The sequence below is a fragment of the Primulina huaijiensis genome, chromosome 8 (assembly GCF_012295235.1).
Source record: "Primulina huaijiensis isolate GDHJ02 chromosome 8, ASM1229523v2, whole genome shotgun sequence".
In the NCBI taxonomy this organism is placed as follows: Eukaryota; Viridiplantae; Streptophyta; class Magnoliopsida; order Lamiales; family Gesneriaceae; genus Primulina; species Primulina huaijiensis.
The window spans coordinates 21,287,525-21,308,050 of NC_133313.1; the positions used below are offsets into that span (position 1 = coordinate 21,287,525).

A 20,526-nucleotide genomic window follows, 5' to 3' on the forward strand; every position below is an offset into this window, starting at 1 on the left:
ATAAATTTGTTTATATTTCCTTTAATTCTTTAGTTGTTTTAAATATACTATTTCAATTTTATTTGATTGTATAAAAACTAATTTAATCGCTGTCTATTAATTCATGCCTAAAAGTAATCTTATGTGGTTTTTTTTTAATTATAAAAAGGAGAAGGAAATTAAACCTTAATCTAAAGACAAGGAGCAATGGCTGAGACCAACTGGGCTAGAAGTTGTATGGGTTATTAAATACTTCTCAGCCTCCAAGTTGTTAGTTGTCCCACATCGGTTGGATAAAATACCTGAGAATTGTATATATGGGCTTGGACAATCCTCCCCCTTTAGCTAGCTTTTGGGGTTGAGTTAGGTCCAAGTTCCAATTTTAACATGGTATCAGAGCTCAAGTTCCACCGTTATGTGTGTTGGACCATCCGTTCTGCCCATAGTTGGGTCATTTGTAAACTTCACGCTCCAGATGTTCGTTCCTGGGCGTGAGGGGGGTGTGTTAGTTGTCCCACATCGGTTGGATAAAATACCTGAGAATTGTATATATGGGCTTGGACAATCCTCCTCCCTTGAGCTAGCTTTTGAGGTTGAGTTAGGTCCAAGTTTCAATTTTAACACAAGTGTGCAGCAGTTTCACGTTGAACACCACTTGTGTGATAAGTATTGAGTGTGTGTGTGTTTTAAAAAGTTTGAATTCCTTAAAATCAGTGATTTTGACATTTCCCGACTATTTTTCAAAAAGATAGAGATAAGTAGATTGGATTAATGCTGTAATGATGATTAATTAATGAATGAAAGAATTGGACCACAGATTTAGATTAATACTAGGTATGTAAGTGTACACTTGATTGTCACCATCACAAATTCTTCGTTAGCACATTGTTATGCGCTCACACTTAATCACGTGTACGTGTAAAAGTTGATTGTTTGCCACTAGTGAAAGTAGAGCTACCTGGTCATGGATGATTGTTTTTCTTATGCTTTAATTTTTTTGGAAAAAAAAAATTACGGATTGTAGTTCACGAAATATGATTTTTGAACCCCTTACATAAATTTTTTTTCTTCATATTTTAGAGTCTTAATTTCGTTCCGGTCTAGATCCGTCCCTCTTAAATGTGACACAAAAAGATTTGCCTTGACCACCTCATAAATTTTTTGGTCCCACGGGTGAAAAATGGGTGCACAAAATGCATGCATATTGGGAAAGCAAGAAATTTCCAAGGGTGTATGACGAGAATTTTTTTATATTAACAAAATAAAAAAAAAATTCAAAACGAATTCACTATACCTTAGCTTGATCATTCCAGGGTGGTCCCTGACATTATTTCCCGGCCACTGTGTTCTGTCCTGCATGGTCCAAACTCCAAACATCCTCGGGAACCTTCTGTGCGGTGGCAACCAATCCATTTATTCGAACTTTGAACTCTTCGTACTCTCTCTGAATGATGAGCGTTGCAGAAATCAAGTTTCAGTCATCAAACTTCAAACCCAAAATGAAAATATCTATGGAAGAGCCATCATATTCTTTGGGTGCATGCTTTATAAACAGCGTGGTCATCTTAAATGAAAACAACAGTTATTGACTTATTTTTCTTTTCCATAAACCCATAGGTTGAGTAAATTATCTAGCAAAAAATTATATATTAAGTCAATGACGAGAGCTTATTTCAGAAACAGATAATAAGGGAAAAGGTATGTATAACACCTTCACTGCCCGGCGTTCCCTCACAGTCACAAATGTTGGCTCTACCTTGTCTTTCAAATAGTTGACCTTTTGGGCAAAATACCATTCAGGAGACCGAGGTTCTATGCAAATCTTTTTACAGCACCATCATCTGAGACATAGCAAGCGACATTGTCTACTGGATAATCGACGGCAAGAATAGAAGGAACTGTGTTTGCAGTAATGAGTGGCGGTTCTTTCATGGGGTCAGCTGTACTCACAAATATGTCCACAGGCATTAGCTGAGAGGGCTTCCCTTCATCCATCCCGTAAGTTAAGATAGAAAACATCAAGATATAAGGCAAATAAACTGGAAGCAAAAGTAGTACAAGTGGCTCAATAGGTAAAAGTTCTTTCTCGCATTCCATTAGGTGCCTAAATTTGGCGTAACAAAGACAAAAGAGACCTTTTGTCACAAAAAAGTCTATAAAAACTCGCCACCTCCCCTGCTGCCTTGGAATGCTTACTTTTTATTCATTAACATCAAACATTCCAACAATCCCCACATAAATGAAATTAATTCATGACGTTATCAAATTCTAAGCAATATGAACTTATAAATCCAAATTCAAGTTTTATAGCTTGTTAAGTTTGGACTTAATCGTTCTTGCTTAAAGAATTTAAACCTTATACATTATTTTGCAAATTTGACAACATTGTATTTTCAAAGTCTATCACTTTACTTTTCATATCTGTTATCAATAAATATGATGAAATTTTCTTTTCTCCTAAAAAAGATCCATTTAATTTTCTAATAAATGGATTGAAATTATTTATATTTCGACCTATATTCCTTTTTTTATGCCATAAAATTTTAGACATGTGATTAATTATCTTTTTCAATCCATAGTTTAAATTTAAGATCTCGAGTCTAATTCCGATTTTCTGTTTCTTTAGTTTCAAGAATTTCCTTAAAATCAATACACAAATTATTGAATTTTTGAGCCGATAAATTATTTGAATGAACTCACTCATTTCAACGTTTAGCATAATACTCGTCATTCATAATTTACAATTCTTGTATTTTGCACAGGAAAATAAACATAATTCATAGTTTTTCCATCAAATAAATTGAAATTACATCAAATTTAAGTATTATTACAAAGAAGCAATTAAAATTTCAAAACATGATATTTGAAATTCAGAGATTCACAAGTCGTTGTATTGTCGTGAGACTGCATAATTTAATTCGTTCATGTTATTGTCATACATCTTCAAAGTTGCAAACCAAAAAAGAAAGAGTCCAAAGAATAGAATTTCATCTTAAGATTGTAGGTGTAGATTCTCCTTTAACGCCTTCATTTGAAGTGCAACCTGAAGACAATTAAATTCATGAAGATATGTTAGCAATTTGAAGTCGGGACAAAAGAAAATTATTTGTCCTTATGACAGATTTGCGCTGCAATGTGACAACCGTCTCCCAAGATACAAATTCCAACTTGTTATAGTAGCACTACAAATCACAATTTTTATAACTAGAAAATGAAACAAACTCTTTTTTAAGAAAGAAAGAAGTTGTTTAAAATAAATGCAAATGCTCTTCTTTTGTTTTGTCCTCTCAAACTTGAATTTATGTTTTCTCTCAATATGTTAATTCATTCAGATGGATTAATGTTTAAGTCACAAATCTCGAAATGTGACCAAGAGAAAACTTTTAGTTACAAAGATACATAAAAACTCGCAACTCTTGTTAAACAGCTCCGTCAAATGCCTATGCAACTCTTAACCGGCGCGCAGGTGTCTCTCTCTGCCCTGGAATTTTCAAGGCAACAAAGGAAGTGCTAAGACTAATTTGGGAGATTCCATGGCATGAATGGGCGTCGAGGCTCCCCGTTTAGGCACCTTAGCAACTCTCTTGCTGCTTGAAAACTTACTCGCGGCTTTTAAGACGCAAATTTGGAACGTTTTTGTTTGATCCAATTTTCTTTTACTTGATTTTATTCATTGAACTCAAATATTCCTACAGACTTTCAATATCACTACATTGCTAAGATCCAGCTCTATATTTTCGCTAAGACATCTTCTTGAAAAATCAAACAACTGAAATTTGAACAATTGCTACCTGAAATCTCCCATACATTTAAATTAATTATAATTTAAAATCGTACAAAATCTAAATGGATTACAACCTTAATATGTTATTAAGCTTATGTATAATAACCCATATGGTACATGCACATTTTTAAACGCCTACACAGCAAGAATCATATCGAAAAATAAAATAATAAATAAAATACTCAAAAAAACCGAAGCTAACATTTCGAGTGCAATTTTCAAAATACGGTACTTTTCCACCAGTTTACCAAAATTTCTATCTAACCATAACTTTCTTTCCAATAAATCTAAAATATTATTTCCAACCAATTTTAACAACTTTAAAAAAATACACGAATCACCAACTTTTTTTATTTGTTACGTAGAACCCGCAGCTTTATTTTTCGATGCACGTAAGATAAATCTAAAATTAATGTAATAAAATACAAACAAGATTAATCAATAAACACACTAGATAAGCATATGTAACAAGCTCATCCTTAAAAGACGTTATTAAAGAAAATCAAACTCCTTGCTACCAAACACTAACTGATCCACCAACTCGGCCACAACTTTAGAGAAGCACAAAGCTCAACATAAAGAGATTTCCAAATCAAAGTTCCAATTAATCTTCCTCCAATCTGAATTTATCCGACAACACGACCACAATATTATTACGTTAGACATAGATCCAGGATGCATGATTTCTTGACGTGTTGAATCCCACGTATATATATATATATATACACACATAAGATGCAATATTATGCGTACCGACAGCAAACAAATCAATCGGAGATACGCCTAAGTACATTTGTATCACTGAATGTAAGATTGGCCCGTTATATCGAGGTCCTTATCACCGGTGGACGGCGGAGGCTTCTTCATGGGCGGGGCGGTGGCCTCAGCCGGTCCATCCGCGCTCTGTGTGGCGCTGGCTGGTGGCTTTGTCGGATCTTTCGATTGACCCACATCGGTTCCATACATTCCGCCGCCATATGCATTTTCAGTTAGTGGAAGCAACGGTGAAATGTTAGGTGGCTGGTGCTTCCGCTGCCCACCCTGCGCTTCATCCAATATCTCTCGCTGCATTTTCTCTTTTTCCATGGCTAAGCTGGTTCCTTGTGGGAGTCGCTGTAAAAACGTTGGCCATTTATTATTGTGTTGCCATCGACACGCGGACGAAGAAAAACGTGGCGAGCAAATCCTATTCCACGTGCAAGTATATGGATGACTGATCTATAACTGTCCCATTGACGTATTACAAATTAGATTTTTTTATCCAATAATAAATCAATAAATTCAAGTAGTGCATAAAAAAATTAATTTTAAAAAATATTTCAAAGTTTATCTTGAAGTTTAATACTATTTATTAATAGTATAAAATTAATTATATTTGCCAAAATAAGATATAAAAAAAGTGTATTAATATAATAAAGAGTATGTATCGAATCTTCATCTATGAGACGGATCAACCATACCGATATTCACAATAAAAAATAATACTCTTAGCATAAAAAATAATATTTTTTAATGGATGACTCAAATAAAAGATCCGTCTCACAAAATACGAATCGTGAAACCGTCTCACACAAATTTTTTACTATAATAAAATAGGGGGTGCTTTAAACTCAAAATTGTTGACTTCCGCGAATTGGAGTTATAGATTGTGTTTTAAAAAGCGATTCATTTATAGATTAAACAGTCTGTGAAAAAATCAGAAGGTGCAAGTATTTGAAAATAAACTTGAAAAAATTTAAAATAAAAAATGGTTAGTGTTTGATAAATAATTGATTAATACTAATCGATATTATAATTATTTCTGTAGGAATAGAATCAATATCCCATGTACTTTGGTATGAATTTCAATTAAAGTAAACAAACACTAGAACAAAATTTGGATTTAAGTAACACACAAAATTGATTTTTTAAATAAAAAAATAAAAATCACTTTTATTTACACCCCCCTTAGTACTAAAACTTTGTTGAGAGCTGTTTCAACACCAAAAGCGCGTTTCCCTACAGAGTAGGAATGTATAAATAATTGCTAGAGTAGAAACAAAACAGTTCTCATTTTTTCTTCCGCGTTACAGTATGAAGACTTCATATTCTTCAACTCAAAATATTCACATTAATGAGGTACCGGAGACATGAACCTGTCACGTCCCAAGCTTGGACCCGTGCTTGCACAATGAGCTTATTTAACAATTACTTCGTATTCGTATTCGTTTTATGAAAATTATTAACCCCAGTTTCCAATTATGGGATGAATATGGTTCCGTTGTTGTTCTACCCCCTATGAATTTGAATTTGCGTGCTACCATCAATCTCTTATGCTACCAGATTCATCTGGTTTGGATCTTACTTCTTTAGCTTTTTACTCTGCTGAAGGAAAGACGGGACAAAAGGTAAGATTTGATCAAATGTGAGCATTGTAACTGGCCGGGTAACACGGAAGGAGAATTGTTGCAGGTTATTTGGTTATCCCCCTGGCCAATAGTCATCACCTCTACAAAGCACCGGGTAAGGCTCAATCTCAGAAATTTCATAAGGATGGGCAGAGGCCTTTAAACCTATTGGACACGTGAACATATTGAGCCATGGGGTTGACAGTGCAACTCCGTTGGTTTTGAATTCTGATGTTGGTTGTCAAGCCCCGTGATCGGGTTTAGTCGACAACGGCGTTGTTTAGCAATCACACAATTGAAAACAACAAACCTCGTAGCACTGTATAAACCAAAACTAGTTTATATCATAATTTCAAAAAGATAACAATGTCTTTACAACCCATTAACAGAAAAACGAAAGAATTTATTGCGAAAAGTTACAATTGAATAAAAAGCTTAAATTTAAACTAAAATCTCGAAATTCACCAGCCCCAAAACTGGCCAGACTCGTCTTCCTCAAGTTGATCCTCAGGTTTATCTGGGAAATGATTGTAAGGGGTGAGTGATATGGCCGTCACTCAGCAAGTGGATGTCGTTCGAGCACAACATAACAACATGCTTAAATTTTGAAAATCACACAACATTTATAACATAATTTATATCTCATGCATAACATTGACCAGACACTGAGATTCCTCTACTTTCTATGGTTTATTAATATTAGTCTTTAAATTTTACTCCTCTTAGGGGGCGATGCCATATAACGGTTATAATTCCACCGTGTAAGGGCCATAAACATTTCATATTGGATTCCCACCCATATACAGTCGAATCCTCACAGTGCCCAAAACCATATGAGAACAATACAAGAACAAAGTAGAAGAAGAATTTACGATCGATCGAATTTTAAAATAAAAATGAAAATGCATACATGGAAATTTACACTTTAAAACAAGCCCATTTACCTTGGTTTTTGAATGCTAAAACGTGGGTGCACAGCTGCTTGGTTTGGATCACTTCTTGCTCCTTACTCAGGCAGCACTCCGGCTCACTTACTAGCCTAACTTGAACGATTTTTAGGCAGAGTTTCGGCTAGGGTATGTTGCTGAAATTTTCGAATTTTGCAGCTATGGTTTTCGAAAATCGTGGCGCGATGAATGCTAGGAGTGATGAGCTATTTTTAGGTGAGGGGAGGAGGCTAAATTGGATGCATAAATCATGTCCAAAATTGGCCTCAATCCCACGATTTTGACTCCCAAAATCCATTCCATGATTGATTTATTTAGCTATCTTAATTGTGGGATTTATTCCTTGATTCCTACCCTTTGATTGGTTCGAAAATATGGCTAGGTCTAGGGATTTTTGTGCAAAAGTTTGACAGTTTATTACCATTCTTTAATCTTGGTCCCAATATGAAAGATTATTTAGCTGCTTCTTAGATTGTTAGGAATATCCATATGTTAATTTATCTTATTTCTCATGCACTTTGTATAATATTCCCAATCTTCTTCCCAAAATTTCGAAAATATGCATGCTTATTCATATGCTAATACCACTTTAATTCAATATTATATTGTATTTCCAAAAGTATTCCAACCTATCCCTATCTAAAATATGTACACCAAAAAAAAATATTAAGCCTCCTAATTTAGAGTTGCACAAGGGTTTTCACATTGGTAGTGCTGCTTTTTTCACCCCCGAACCATTTGCAGAGATCTTCAAGATTTTGAATAAAGATCGGGCTGCTGATACTCCAAATTCTCCAGTTGTGAACATGACAGGCACTCAAGTTTTATCCCCCTCCCCATCGCGTCTTGATTGGATTATAGATAATGGGGCTGATGATCATATGATTGGTGGAAATAATGTGTTGCTCAATTCAACGTCAAGTGGTTCTTCTACAGGTTCTGTTAAGATGCCTAATGATAGTACTACGTACGACTGTTTCGAACCTTGGACCCATGGCCTTGTCTGATTCCAATACTCTTTCTCATGTTCTTCATGTTCCAGCTTTTCACCACAACTTATTGTCCATCTCTCGTTTTACCAAAGAACATCATTGCTCATCATTTTTTTCCCTCATTTTTGCATTTTTCACGACCTATGGAATGGGAAGATTCTGGGGTTTGGTCAAGAGAAGCACGGCTTATATCATCTTGATTCATCCAGCCTTAATTCCAATTAAGAACATTGTCATTCCTGGTTTTAAGTAAAAAAGTATTTCTTCTTGTAATATATATATCTTGTTTACTGCTAGTGATCATGTTGTTTGTGATTCTTCTATTGATGTACTTTGGCATAAAAGACTTGGTCATATTTCTTTGTCTCGTATGAAATTGTTACCTTTTATATCCCGTAATATTAATTTTTCACCTTGTAGCATTTGTCACAAAGCTAAACAGGCTAGGCTTCCTTTTCCCTCTTCAAGTTCTAGTTCTTGTACTGCCTCCTTTTCAAAAATGGAGGCAGCCACAAGGATTCTAAGATACTTGACATCTGCCCAGGCCTTGGGATATTTCTGCCAGCTCAAGGATCTTTTTCCTTAAAAGCGTTTTGTGATTCAACGGGGAAGACGCGAGTAGAAAGTCGATTACGGGATATTGTATTAAGTTGGTTAATTCCTTAATCTCAATTCTCATGGCCAACAAAGAAACAAACAATGATGTCAAGATCGTCGGCTGAGGCAGAATATAGAGCAATGACAAAAATTACATGTGAGATTACTTGGATTACAGGTTTGATCAAAGATATGGGAGTCGAAATATTCCAGCCAACACAGCACTATGACAACAAATAGGCGATACACATGGTGGAAAATCATATATACCATAGATAACAAAAAACATGGAGATTGATTGCCATATAGCGCGAGAGAAAATTGAAGAAATGCAGATTAAAACTGCACATCTTTCAACTAACCAACAACAAGCAGATATATTCACTAAGCTAAGGCTCTAGGTAGAGTCTTAGTAAAACTCACAACATTGAACGAAAAAAGATTAATGAAAATAACGAAAATGGAAGAGTATTAATAAAAATTCACATGTATAACTAATAACCAATATTTAATACATAATAACAAGCACGTATATAAACACACACACAAACACACGTGTAATTACATGATATATAGATAGAGGCCTTCAGCGGTTCCATATCTTTTACATATTCTACATATGTATACAGCTAGCTAAAGTCTGCTAACGAGTTCCCCAAAGGAAACTTGCCGCGCCTCCTGAAGAGGACCGCCCTTGAGTCGATGACGAAGATGTTCTTGTGGTCGTGGCGTTGTTACCTTCCCACAGTCGAGTTGCCGCACCTCCATTATTTTTTGTAGCATCGGTAGTCGAAAAACGGCTGGCCGGTGAATCGTGACCCCGCTTGCCGCTAGAATATTGATAGGAAGATGACATTGTCGATCGACTAATAATACTTTTTATCTCTGTGTTGCGGATTAGGGCATTTTATAGATGAGAAGGTGCATGGCTCGGGGGTTAAATTAGTCATTTGATACTAAATTTGTTGAACAATGTGTTTTCCTGCTAATTTCCATTCATATACACAGTAGCGTGTGGTCATGCATATATAACGGAAATTCTACGTGATTAGATCATTACTGGTAAATCACTAAAAGCTCGATCGTTTCTGTACAGTGTATGAATGTATAAATAGTTGCCAGAGTTTGACTTCAATCAATTGCACACCTACCAAAAAACCACGTGTCATGGTCGAACAGTAGATTGTTCAAAATGACCCACTCACAAAAAATATATTGAGTATAGGTCCGTCGTACAAATTTTATGATGGAGCATTTTTACGTTTTTTTAGTGCCATACTAATTATTGTTTTTATGAAAGTACCCGAGTTGACGGAATATAGTGATACAAGGCTACTTCGAGAGAGCCAATACAATCTCCAAGAATTACAAGTAAGATGAGAAGAAGAATTAAGGAAAAACAGAAGAAGAATCAGCGAGAGAGATGGGAGAGTTAAAGAAATCAAAGAAGAAAAATTAAATTTGATTATCTCTGCAAGTTTCCTACTTATATTCGGTGATGAAAACATCGGGTAGAAGTATGATAGCCGCCGGTGAATGGTGGATGGTAGGTACTTGCACCGCACGCAGTGCCAAGTAAATCAAGTGAAGATTTGTTTCATAACCATGCATTAATGATATGAAATATATCAAAAATCGTTTTTAAATAGGGTGGTGCTCCAACATTAAAGACTCGAATATCTTATAAGACTAGTATATAATCCACTTCTCGAAATCTTTGGTTCCTTCTGGCAATTATTACTCCTTTAATGATAAAAATATATTTGTGGAGAGGAATACTTCACGAATGCTGTGTAAAGCCAGCTGCACCTGTCATTGCTCCGCCAATTATTGGATTCAATTACACCAATGGACCACTCAAAAATCTTGATTATTAACTTCATCGATACCACATATATTAATGCGGTATTATAAAAATGCATATCTTGTCGTGTAGCATGCAATATTATAGTTATTTATATGTCGGATCTAGAAGACACTGTTTTCAATTGTGACTTGGTCAAACTAGTCATATATATATATATATATATTTTTTTTTATAATCAGCACTCCGACAAAAGAAAGTAACTAGTCATATATATATGTAAAACTTTATACATTATGTTGATATTTTTGTAAATAATTTTTATGTGTTAAATGGATATGGTTTTTCAATTGTTGATCATGTAAATATGTATAGAGGACAATCTTTTCCAATTGTTAATTGGTCAAACTAGCTCTCATGTGTAAAACGTTACATAAATATTTTTATAAATATATTTATATGCTAGGGACATACATGGTAAAACATCATTGTCCATTTAAATGAAATTATGATTTTTCAGTTGTTGATCATGTCAAATGTGGTCAACCCGGTTGATTCATAGTGATCAATTATGGTTGAAGAATTCAATAGTTAATAAATAACCTTTATTTTCGATTTTTCCTCCATTTTAGCCACAAGAAAACAAGTTTTTAACTTTATTTATAATATAAATATAAATGTAAATAATAATAATTATTAAAAAGATATAAATATATACAAACTATAAAGAAATTGAAGAGTTTGTGTAAACTATTAGACATTATATTAATATTTTTGTAAATATATTTATGTGTTAGAGACATACATGGTAAAACATTATTGCCTATTTAAATATAATTATGGTTTTTCAATTGTGAACTATGTCAAATCGGTTGATATATAATGGGCAATGATGGTTAACAAATTTAATAATTAATAAGTAACCATAATTTTCGATTTTTTTCCCATTTTAGCCATAAGAAAACAAGTTTTCGACTTTATTTATAATATAAATGTAAATGTAAATTATAATAATTATTAAAACGATATAAATGTATATAAAATATAAAGAAATTGAAGAGTTTATTGATAAAATCGCAAGTTTTTAGTTGTATTTTTTAAATAATAACAAAAATATAAAATATATTATTTGAAGTTCAAAAAAAATCATCACGTACTGATAATTTTTCAACTTATTTTTCTAAAAAAACCAACGACAATATCTATTCTATGTCAAAATAAATGCTAGAGTCTAATGATATATAGATAAGATCATTATAAAATTTGTTATAAAACTCATATTAAAATATTATGAATTTATGGTATTCATGTGGTTATAGTTTAGAATATAACATATCATGAACAATTGTTGTCACGTACGTGTTCTTAGTTATTCTAAGAATTATATTTAAGTTAGATCTTCAATATGTAATGTTTTTAATTTGAGGAACATATTTATCAATTAATTGATGTAATAGATAGAAAAATATCAACATCATATATTAAAATATTTTCTTACACTCTTATATTGTTTAAGCAATTCAAATCTATTCATATCATTGTTTTTGTATTGTTCTGTTAGTTCAATTTAATACTTAATCTGATAAATTATTATTTCAATTCTTATCATTTGATTGGATCTATCTTTTTTCCGAACAAAATGTTGTTTGCTGGATTGAATCACGTAATGCAAAGAGTAATGCACGTGAGTCCAATTTTAAGAACACAAGTTAACCATCAAATAAAAAAATTGATTTCATAATAAATTTTTGTAAAATAAAAAAATTAATAAAAACAATTATCTTCTCCAATTAAATTAATTGACTCAAAGACCACATTCAGTCACTCTTGATCGATCTGCCACAAGATTATGAAAGCGACAGTTAAGCTTAACTGGCTTTTAATGACACCACATGCAATGCCACCCGGCCGACAGCCATGCATTTATTCGCGGATCCCATCCCCTCGTGCGATCGTCTCCTTGTTTACCTAACTCGTCGCCAGCTCCTCCATTTATATACTCTACACGCCTCATAATTCGTTCATCAAACCTCGCAGTACATCACCAATTCCACAAACACGACGTTCATGGCATCAAAAATGGTGACCAATTTCCGCAGATCCCTCTCCTTTCATAACCACCCCTCATACAATTCGGCAAAACCCAAGAAAACCCTTCATGCCAGATCCGCCAGTCTGCCATGCCGATCACACCCGATAATTTCCCAGCTCCGTGACAAAGTCGATGACTTGAACGACCGGGCTACTTCAGAATCCGGATTAAGAACCTCTGGTTGGCTCTGCGACTGCTTGGCCCGGATGAAAATGGTCCACGATTTGCTCGACGATCTTTTACAACTCCCCCAGACTCGAGAATCCCTCCGAGGCGGCGGGCAACACGCCGACTTGATGGAGAAGCTGTTGGAAGACTTCCTCCGATTCGTCGAAGTTTACGGCATGTTCCAGACGCTGGTCCTGAGGTTAAAAGAGGAGTGTTCCGCAGCTCAAATCGAGGTGAGAAGAAGAGACGACAGCAAAATCGTTGTGCATTCCAAAAATCTGAACAGAATCGGTAAAGAAATCAGCAATCTTGTTTGTAGTTTTCATTCGATGGGAAAACTGATCATGCCAGCGGTGTCATCGCATGATGAAGAAGCAGAGCTTATCGAAGTCATAAACGATGTAATCAAAGTCACCATAGTAATTTCAACTACGGTTTTTGGCGTGATTTCGAACTCTTATCCCTTCCGAAAACCGCCTTCCATTGGGCTCAGCTTCAAGAAGAAAGTAAAGACTGAAGAGGGAATTAAAGAACTGGAAGAAATAAATTTAGACAATTTGTTGGGTTTAAGGAAGAAAACAGAGGAAGATGTGAAAAATGTGAGCAAGAAAATGCATGAAATGGAAGATCGTATAGTAGAGATTGAAGGGTCGGGCGAGAGGGTTTTCAGGAGTTTGATCAATTCTAGGGTTTCATTACTCAATATTCTAACACAATAGAATCAAATAATTAAAGCAAATTGTGTATTTTTTTGTGTGATTTTGCAAAGTTTTGTTTGTGAAAATGTATATAAAATTTCTTATACTGTTCTGTATTTGGCTTTGTTTCCATTATGTTGTTACCAGCTACGCGTCTTAATCTCATATTATTTTATTTAAACTATAAAAAAAGCTCAAGCAGCATCTAAAGTGGTCGGACTAGGAAAAAAAACTTAAGAGCAAACAAACTTATGTTGGTAGTTTAAATTTAGAAAGAAAATTACTGTACTTTAGCGAAATTTGAGTTTCATCAACTTTAGAATATGCTCGAATTTGACTCGGATTTTCATTGAGACGAGAAGCAATGCAGCATGCCTCGTCTGCTGCCGAACAATAATAGTGTACAATAATTGCTAAAATAATTAATTTCTCCACATAATTGGACAAGTGGAGTTGTTTCCAATAAATGATCCTCTGCACATCTCAGAACCAGCGAACGTGTTAATCACTTGGGCTAAACAAAATTAAACTACAATTATTTGGTCTCTGCTCCGATGGAAAAAGGTTGTCTTCTTTCATCAAAACTAAAGCAAGATGCACATGACAGGTGAAACAGGGTGTCCTCACGTACTTCTGCATTTCAGGTTGATATCATAAAATAAAAAATAAAAAATAAAAAATAAAAAATAAAAAATAAAAAAATTGAAAAAACAAAATAGTTACTTCCCAATTTTTTTCCCAAATCTCATTCTATCAGATTACTGCGAATTGGTTCTTGGTAACATTCACATGCATACAAAGATCGTGCTAAGAAAGAAAATTTGCCCGATAAACTCGCTCCGATCGAATTAGGAAGGTGAGTGTAACTAATGGAGAAAAGAATAATGAGGCGGAAAAGATGATGAAGTTGGGGTATCTTTGTTCAAAATTGAATAATGTCGAGGCATTCAAATTCACTATTGTAGATTTCTGCATAATTATTCACTCTAATACGCTCTGCATGTGTGTACAACTGGCATTTAGACCTCAATATACATAAACTTTTCCATTAATATTCTTTACATGATCAAGCGACGTAGAGTTCAGCTTTCCCATCAATGAAGAGGCTCATGAACTCTTCTCCATCAACGGTTTCTTTCTCTATCAGCAGCTGAGCTAGCTTGTGCAAAATGTCAATATGTTTGGTCATAATCTGCTTGGCCCTGGAATATGCTTTCTCCACCAGCTCTCTCACTTCTGCATCAACCACATCAGCAGTCGCCATGGAGTAGTCTTTCTGTGTTGACATCTGCACGTATGTGTAGCATATAATGAAAAAGGAGCAATTACCCACGTTAAAAAGATAGATCAGATAGTAAAAGTCGCAACGACGTCAATACCTGCTGTCCAAGAAAAGGGTTTCCACCACCACCACCTATGGCCACTTGTCCAATCTTTTTACTGAATCCGAATCTCTCGACCATCTGCCTTGCAACCCTCGAAACTTGCATGAAGTCATTGGATGCTCCAGTTGTTACATTATCCTCTCCAAAAATAACCTCCTCTGCTACTCTGCATGAACAAAGATAAGCATAAGCATGGTTTCCTTGCATTTTTAGTTTGGTGTCACTTATTAGATGTTAAAATATAAAACACTTATTAGGACACCTTATACAAGTTTGAGTTCTCGGGAAAAATGTCGCTAAAATGTTATCAAAGTTAAGAGGTCACAAATTTTAAATCTCCCATGCTCGACCCTCTTCTAATTAAGTTGGACTTGGTGGTTATTTATGGGTCCCTAGTGCCTAATTTTTGACAAATATGTATAGACAACCCTTAAACAATATTAAGTTCAGGCATGTATTTTCAATCTCCCATTTATACGTGAGGAGGCATTATTAAGATATAAAACACACCTTACATGAGTCAAAGCTTTGAGAAAAAGGGCTACTACTAACGGTAGATGATCATTTAATTGATCATAGATTTTTTTTCCTCAAACAAATAAATAAATCATGTTTCATTTACTCATTCATACATCAAGGATTCCAAGATTCAAAATTGTCAAACCAACCTTCCACCGAGAGCGACAGCCATCTGATTTTCTAGGTAGCTTCTACTGTATAACCCAGACTCGAGCCTCTCTTCACTTGGAGCAAAGAAGGTAAGCCCACCAGCTTGGCCACGAGGAATAATGGAAATTTTGGCAACAGGGTCATACTCGGGCATCAGGGCACCAACTAAAGCATGTCCAGCCTCTACAACACAATTTAATATTGAATTTAGGCAACAAGTATGAAGTTAAAATAAATAACAAAGTAACTGTTTGAAGATTTGGAATGGTTCAGCACCATGATAAGCAACAAGCCTCTTCTTTTCTTCAGAAACAACTGCATTTTTCTTCTCTGGTCCAGCAATTATCCTCTCCAGAGCATCAGATATCTCATCTTTGCTTATTTCCTTAAGGTCGCGCCTTGCTGCGAGGATAGCTGCTTCATTCATCAGGTTTTGCAAATCTGCACCAGTGAAACCTGGTGTCCTCCGGGCAATCTTTTCAAAATCAACATCCTTTGCAAGAGCCTTTCCTCTGGAATGCACCTGATACAAAAGATATTCCATATGTCATGCCCCGAGACCGGGGTTAGTCGACATCGGCGTTATTCAACAATCACATAATTGCTAAACAACAAGCCTCGTAGTACAGTATAAACCAAAACCAGTTTATATCATAAATATACCATAAAAATGGAATCGTCTTTACAACAGTAACTCTGAAAACGATAAAAATCTGCGGAAGCGTTCACAACTTGAATTAAAACTCCCAAGAACATATTCTTAATTAAAATTCTTCATGCGTCCACTATCAGTCCAAAAACTGGTGTCCGATTCTTCTTTCTCTTTTTCTCCTTTTGATTTATCGGGGGAGGGTAGAGTAAGGGGTGAGTGATATGGTCGTCCCTCAGTAAGCGGGGGCCGTTCGAGCACAACATAAAAATATTTACACAATTTTAGAAAACAACACATAAGCATATCATGCTTTTCATAACATATCATCATATTCATATCATAACAGCACTGCGATTTTTCCACCTTCTATGGTTTACTGATATCAGTCCCTAAGTTTTAATCCTCTAAGGGGGCGAGGCCATAATACGGTTCTATCCCACCGTGAAGGGCCATATGTTGGGATTCCCACCCATTTTCAGTGAATCCTCCCAGTGCCAACACGTAAACGTACCAAAATCGCACAAAAAAAACGTAGAAACAGAATGACGGTGCTCGACCGAATTTTTCGAAAACAATAAAAGCACATAACCAAAATTTAAGGATTTAAAACAAGCCCACTTACCTTAATCCTTGAATAAAAACACAAAAAAAATTCGAAAATAGAAGAATCATGCAACCGACACTTCGAAAACGCAACAGCACATCGGCCGGAAAATCAGCAATCTTGAAAAATTCATTGCACCTTATTGAACCGTTGGATCGGGCTCAAACTTTTACAGTACGTCCAAACTTATATCAAATAAATTATGAACGGTGGAGAACGGGTTTGAAAGTCGTTTTAACCTGTTTATGGATGAAAAACCGTAGGTATGCTGTTTCCCGCGTAGAATCTGAGCAGTTTTCTTGCAAAGGCTACAAACGAAAAACTAACCGTTGGATTTGGCCGAATTTTGGATATGTTGTTCGAAACATATGGAAGCACATTCTGAACGGTGGAGATCGGATTCCGAGTAGCCGAGAGAGAGAAACGAATTTCTGAACTTGGACATAATTTTGTTGACTCGTGCAGAATTTTCGAAGAGGAATTTCGAAAATTGGGGATGAAAAACTCGAAATTTGATGTGTAAATTCTGAATGAGAGCGTCTCCTATTTATAGGGGGTGGCTGCTATCCTGATCGTGTATTATCCTCGCGTTTGAATTTTGAATCAAACTTTAAATCTAGGATAATTATCATTCTTTATCCGTTATCTTGGATAATATTTCGAAATCTAAATATCCATCCCTTGGATATTTCAAAATTTAGAGATCATATTATCCTCTGTTTAATCTCTATCCAGGTATATCAAATCTTAGATCTTTATCTGGTAAAAATCTTTCCAACTTTGAATTTATAACTCCAACTTTATCTGCTTATATCCAAATTTCTTATTTAATTCTTGGATTGTGATAGACTTATTTATTATCCCAAGTTCAAAATATATGCACAATATTATCTTAAATCTTGAGCTCCAAAAATATTGTGCACGATATAATTATCCACTCAACTTTAGATAAACTGTAAATCTTACATCTCAAATAAAATAATGAGATAGATACCCAAATATTGAATAATCCTAGCACACTTAAATTACAAAAAATATTATCACGATCACAAAATCTTGGGTTTTACATCTCTCCCTCCTTATGGGAAGTTTCGTCCTCGAAACTTGGGTTGGCTTGGTCTGAGAAGAAGTATGGGTATTGCTCGCGCAGTTTTCATTCTAGTTCCCAAGTGACTTCTCTTTCAATATGATTAGAAAAGCGTCTAAAATCCTAAACCATATCCCAGTGATTCTTGTTAGACATCTTAATAACTAAAGTGTTGACTAACTCATACTTTGAATTATATTTATAACATCATATTTTCTTATTATTACCTCAATTACTGCATCCAATAATATCACTTCTATTGAACCAGAATTATTAGAATCGTTGATTCTACAACAACTTACTGTAACCCAATAGTCGCACATCTCATAATCATAATTTGATGAACTAGTTTCTTATGAGAGAGGAAAACCCAAATAAAAACCTTTTGAATCCAAATGTAGCCCAATAATGTAACTCTAACTGAAATCCAAAAATTAATATCAACTTTTCCATTGAACATTTAATAGAAAGACTAGTCTCATAATCAATCCAATATAAATCCCAAAAATCATTTCTTAAATTTTATATCAACCANATAATGAGATAGATACCCAAATATTGAATAATCCTAGCACACTTAAATTACAAAAAATATTATCACGATCACAAAATCTTGGGTTTTACACCATATGCCAGTTATGTAACAAAATTGTACTACAATGACATCTCACATAAAATATATCTCCAGCAAAATTATTTTTAACTAAATAGGTGCCAGTAACAATTTTGAGCAATACGGGAGTGAGGACAACCTCTAATGAATGCGGAGAAAAGCTAAGTTGAAGTTTTGTTAAAACAGCACAAAAGACAACTTAGAATCTTTTTTAACAGCACGATACGGAATATGTTTATTTTGATACAGAATACGGTTCTAGCATATCACCAGATATTCATGGTTGGATCAAGGTGCTCTGTTGGAATTTACCGTAAGTTACTAACTTTAGAAGCCTGCATAGCACATGACAGTTCTTCATTCTTGGGTCAGATAAATAAAGGAGTTTTTTACTACTTATGTTATCGTTATTTATGCCATTTTTATTAACAACTAGAAAAGTGCACGTGCGTTGCACGTGAGCAACTAAATTGCTAGAAATATAAGTATGAAATTTTGATAATATTTAAATGAATTAAAATATGGTTAATAGCATTTATTAATTGAAACAAACCAAACCACAAAATCAAAAATCATGACCATAGACGGTATATGAATCGGAGAAGTTATCTTATCCACATGACACACTTTTCAATATACTTCTTGATTGATTTTGATAACTCAACAACTCTTTGTCGTAATTTGTTATAATATACATATAACCATTTTGGTTTACTCAGCAAGTATATGATCGTTTTTAACATCCATTATGTTATTTAAAATTATTATCTGGGATCTGATATGCTCGTAGTTTACTTCCTTGTCAAGACGTTTTTTCGGTTTTCTACATTGTTTTTATCCAGTAATCTTATTTTCCAAATATTTATTTTATTGTTGAATGATTTTTCAGTTTTTGACAATCATCAACTATAACTCATAAGAATAAATGTTATTTTTAGTCGTGATTGGTTTTTACTTGTGACTAAAAGTATGTATAACCTATATATTATTCAACAACATAACCAATGAATGTTGCTGTAATTTCTTCAAACATCGTGATATTTGTAATATCATTTTTATATATTTAATATCAATATTATCAACATATAGCTATAAGTTTAATAAATTTTTAACAATTATTTCTCAATCAGTGTCAGAAAAAAACTTGAAAATCTTTTCAAATGACTATATCTTAGAACTGTGTCATCGTTTAATTTGACGCAATTCATGAAATTCATTTCGTTCGTCATTTTTTAGAAAATTTGGAACAATGATTGCGTGCATCATATCATGGGGATGATATAGTTTCAATCTCATAAACAAAGCAAATTTTATTCTATCGAATTTACATTTTGTTTTATAATATTTTATATATTGTGGAACGACATACAAAATTAATTATTTTATTTTAAAAATCTTGAGAATGACACAGATAACGTAATTAAGATATGTATATGAGATATCATTCAAATATATATATCAAAGTATTTGTCTTATTCAATATTTCATCTAATAATACAACAGTTTAGATTTCATGAGCATCTTATAATAGACATAATTAATTTGATGAAATATTGTATAATTCAATTTGAATTTCACTATTCGGCTAAGTGAAGTTATTTGATGAGTAGTTCTCTATGTTACCATCATATATCTCATGAATTAGTTTGTTAGCCACTTTAACTAAAAAATAGACAAAAACAACCTCTTAGCCACCTCGATATCTATCGACATAATATTGGAAGAAATAAAGTGCAACCGGCTCAATGTCCCAATTTATTAAAAATACACAAAATTGATCTATTGTGTCCACAAAGCTTTAGAATTGTTCTCATACCATTAAAAATAAAATGAGAATTATACACATTTTTTTCATGTATTTCTTTTTGTGAATGAAGAAATTTTTCTTTTTGTTTATTTTTGAGAAATATTGATATTTTATATGGCATCAATATGTAGCAAGCCATGAAGTAGCAACATAATCACTATATAACCCTTAAAGGTTTACACATATAATTTTCCAATTTCTTCTTCATTGTGCTGAGTTGAAATTTAAATATGAATCATTCTTGATCTTAATATTTTTCTT

The 20,526-nt window shown here is 34.0% G+C and overlaps 2 protein-coding genes across 2 annotated transcripts; one reads left to right on the forward strand and one right to left on the reverse strand.

Moving 5' to 3' along the window:
* The first annotated feature begins 12,557 nt into the window (after positions 1–12,557).
* On the forward strand, positions 12,558–13,469 carry LOC140982173 (uncharacterized). Its single transcript, XM_073448591.1, has one exon. The coding sequence runs from the start codon at positions 12,558–12,560 to the stop codon at positions 13,467–13,469; it is 912 nt and encodes a 303-aa protein (XP_073304692.1).
* An 876-nt stretch (positions 13,470–14,345) lies between these two features.
* Positions 14,346–16,061, reverse strand: LOC140983472 (ATP-dependent zinc metalloprotease FTSH 1, chloroplastic). Its single transcript, XM_073450536.1, has 4 exons — positions 15,779–16,061; positions 15,502–15,685; positions 14,828–14,999; positions 14,346–14,736 (listed from the first exon to the last, which is right to left on the reverse strand). Exons 1-4 carry the CDS (start codon positions 16,044–16,046, stop codon positions 14,515–14,517), a joined length of 846 nt encoding a protein of 281 aa, XP_073306637.1. The 5' UTR covers positions 16,047–16,061; the 3' UTR covers positions 14,346–14,514.
* Positions 16,062–20,526: the final 4,465 nt, after the last annotated feature.

Excerpts from the sequence above, each read along its gene's own strand:
- LOC140983472 (XM_073450536.1), bottom strand. The coding sequence starts at position 16,046 with ATGGAATATCTTTTGTATCAGGTGCATTCCAGAGGAAAGGCTCTTGCA. Across the intron at positions 15,000-15,501 it reads GCTGTCGCTCTCGGTGGAAG|AGTAGCAGAGGAGGTTATTT; the intron begins GTTGGTTTGACA and ends TTGTTCATGCAG. Across the intron at positions 14,737-14,827 it reads ACCCTTTTCTTGGACAGCAG|ATGTCAACACAGAAAGACTA; the intron begins GTATTGACGTCG and ends ACATACGTGCAG.
- LOC140982173 (XM_073448591.1), top strand. The coding sequence starts at position 12,558 with ATGGCATCAAAAATGGTGACCAATTTCCGCAGATCCCTCTCCTTTCAT.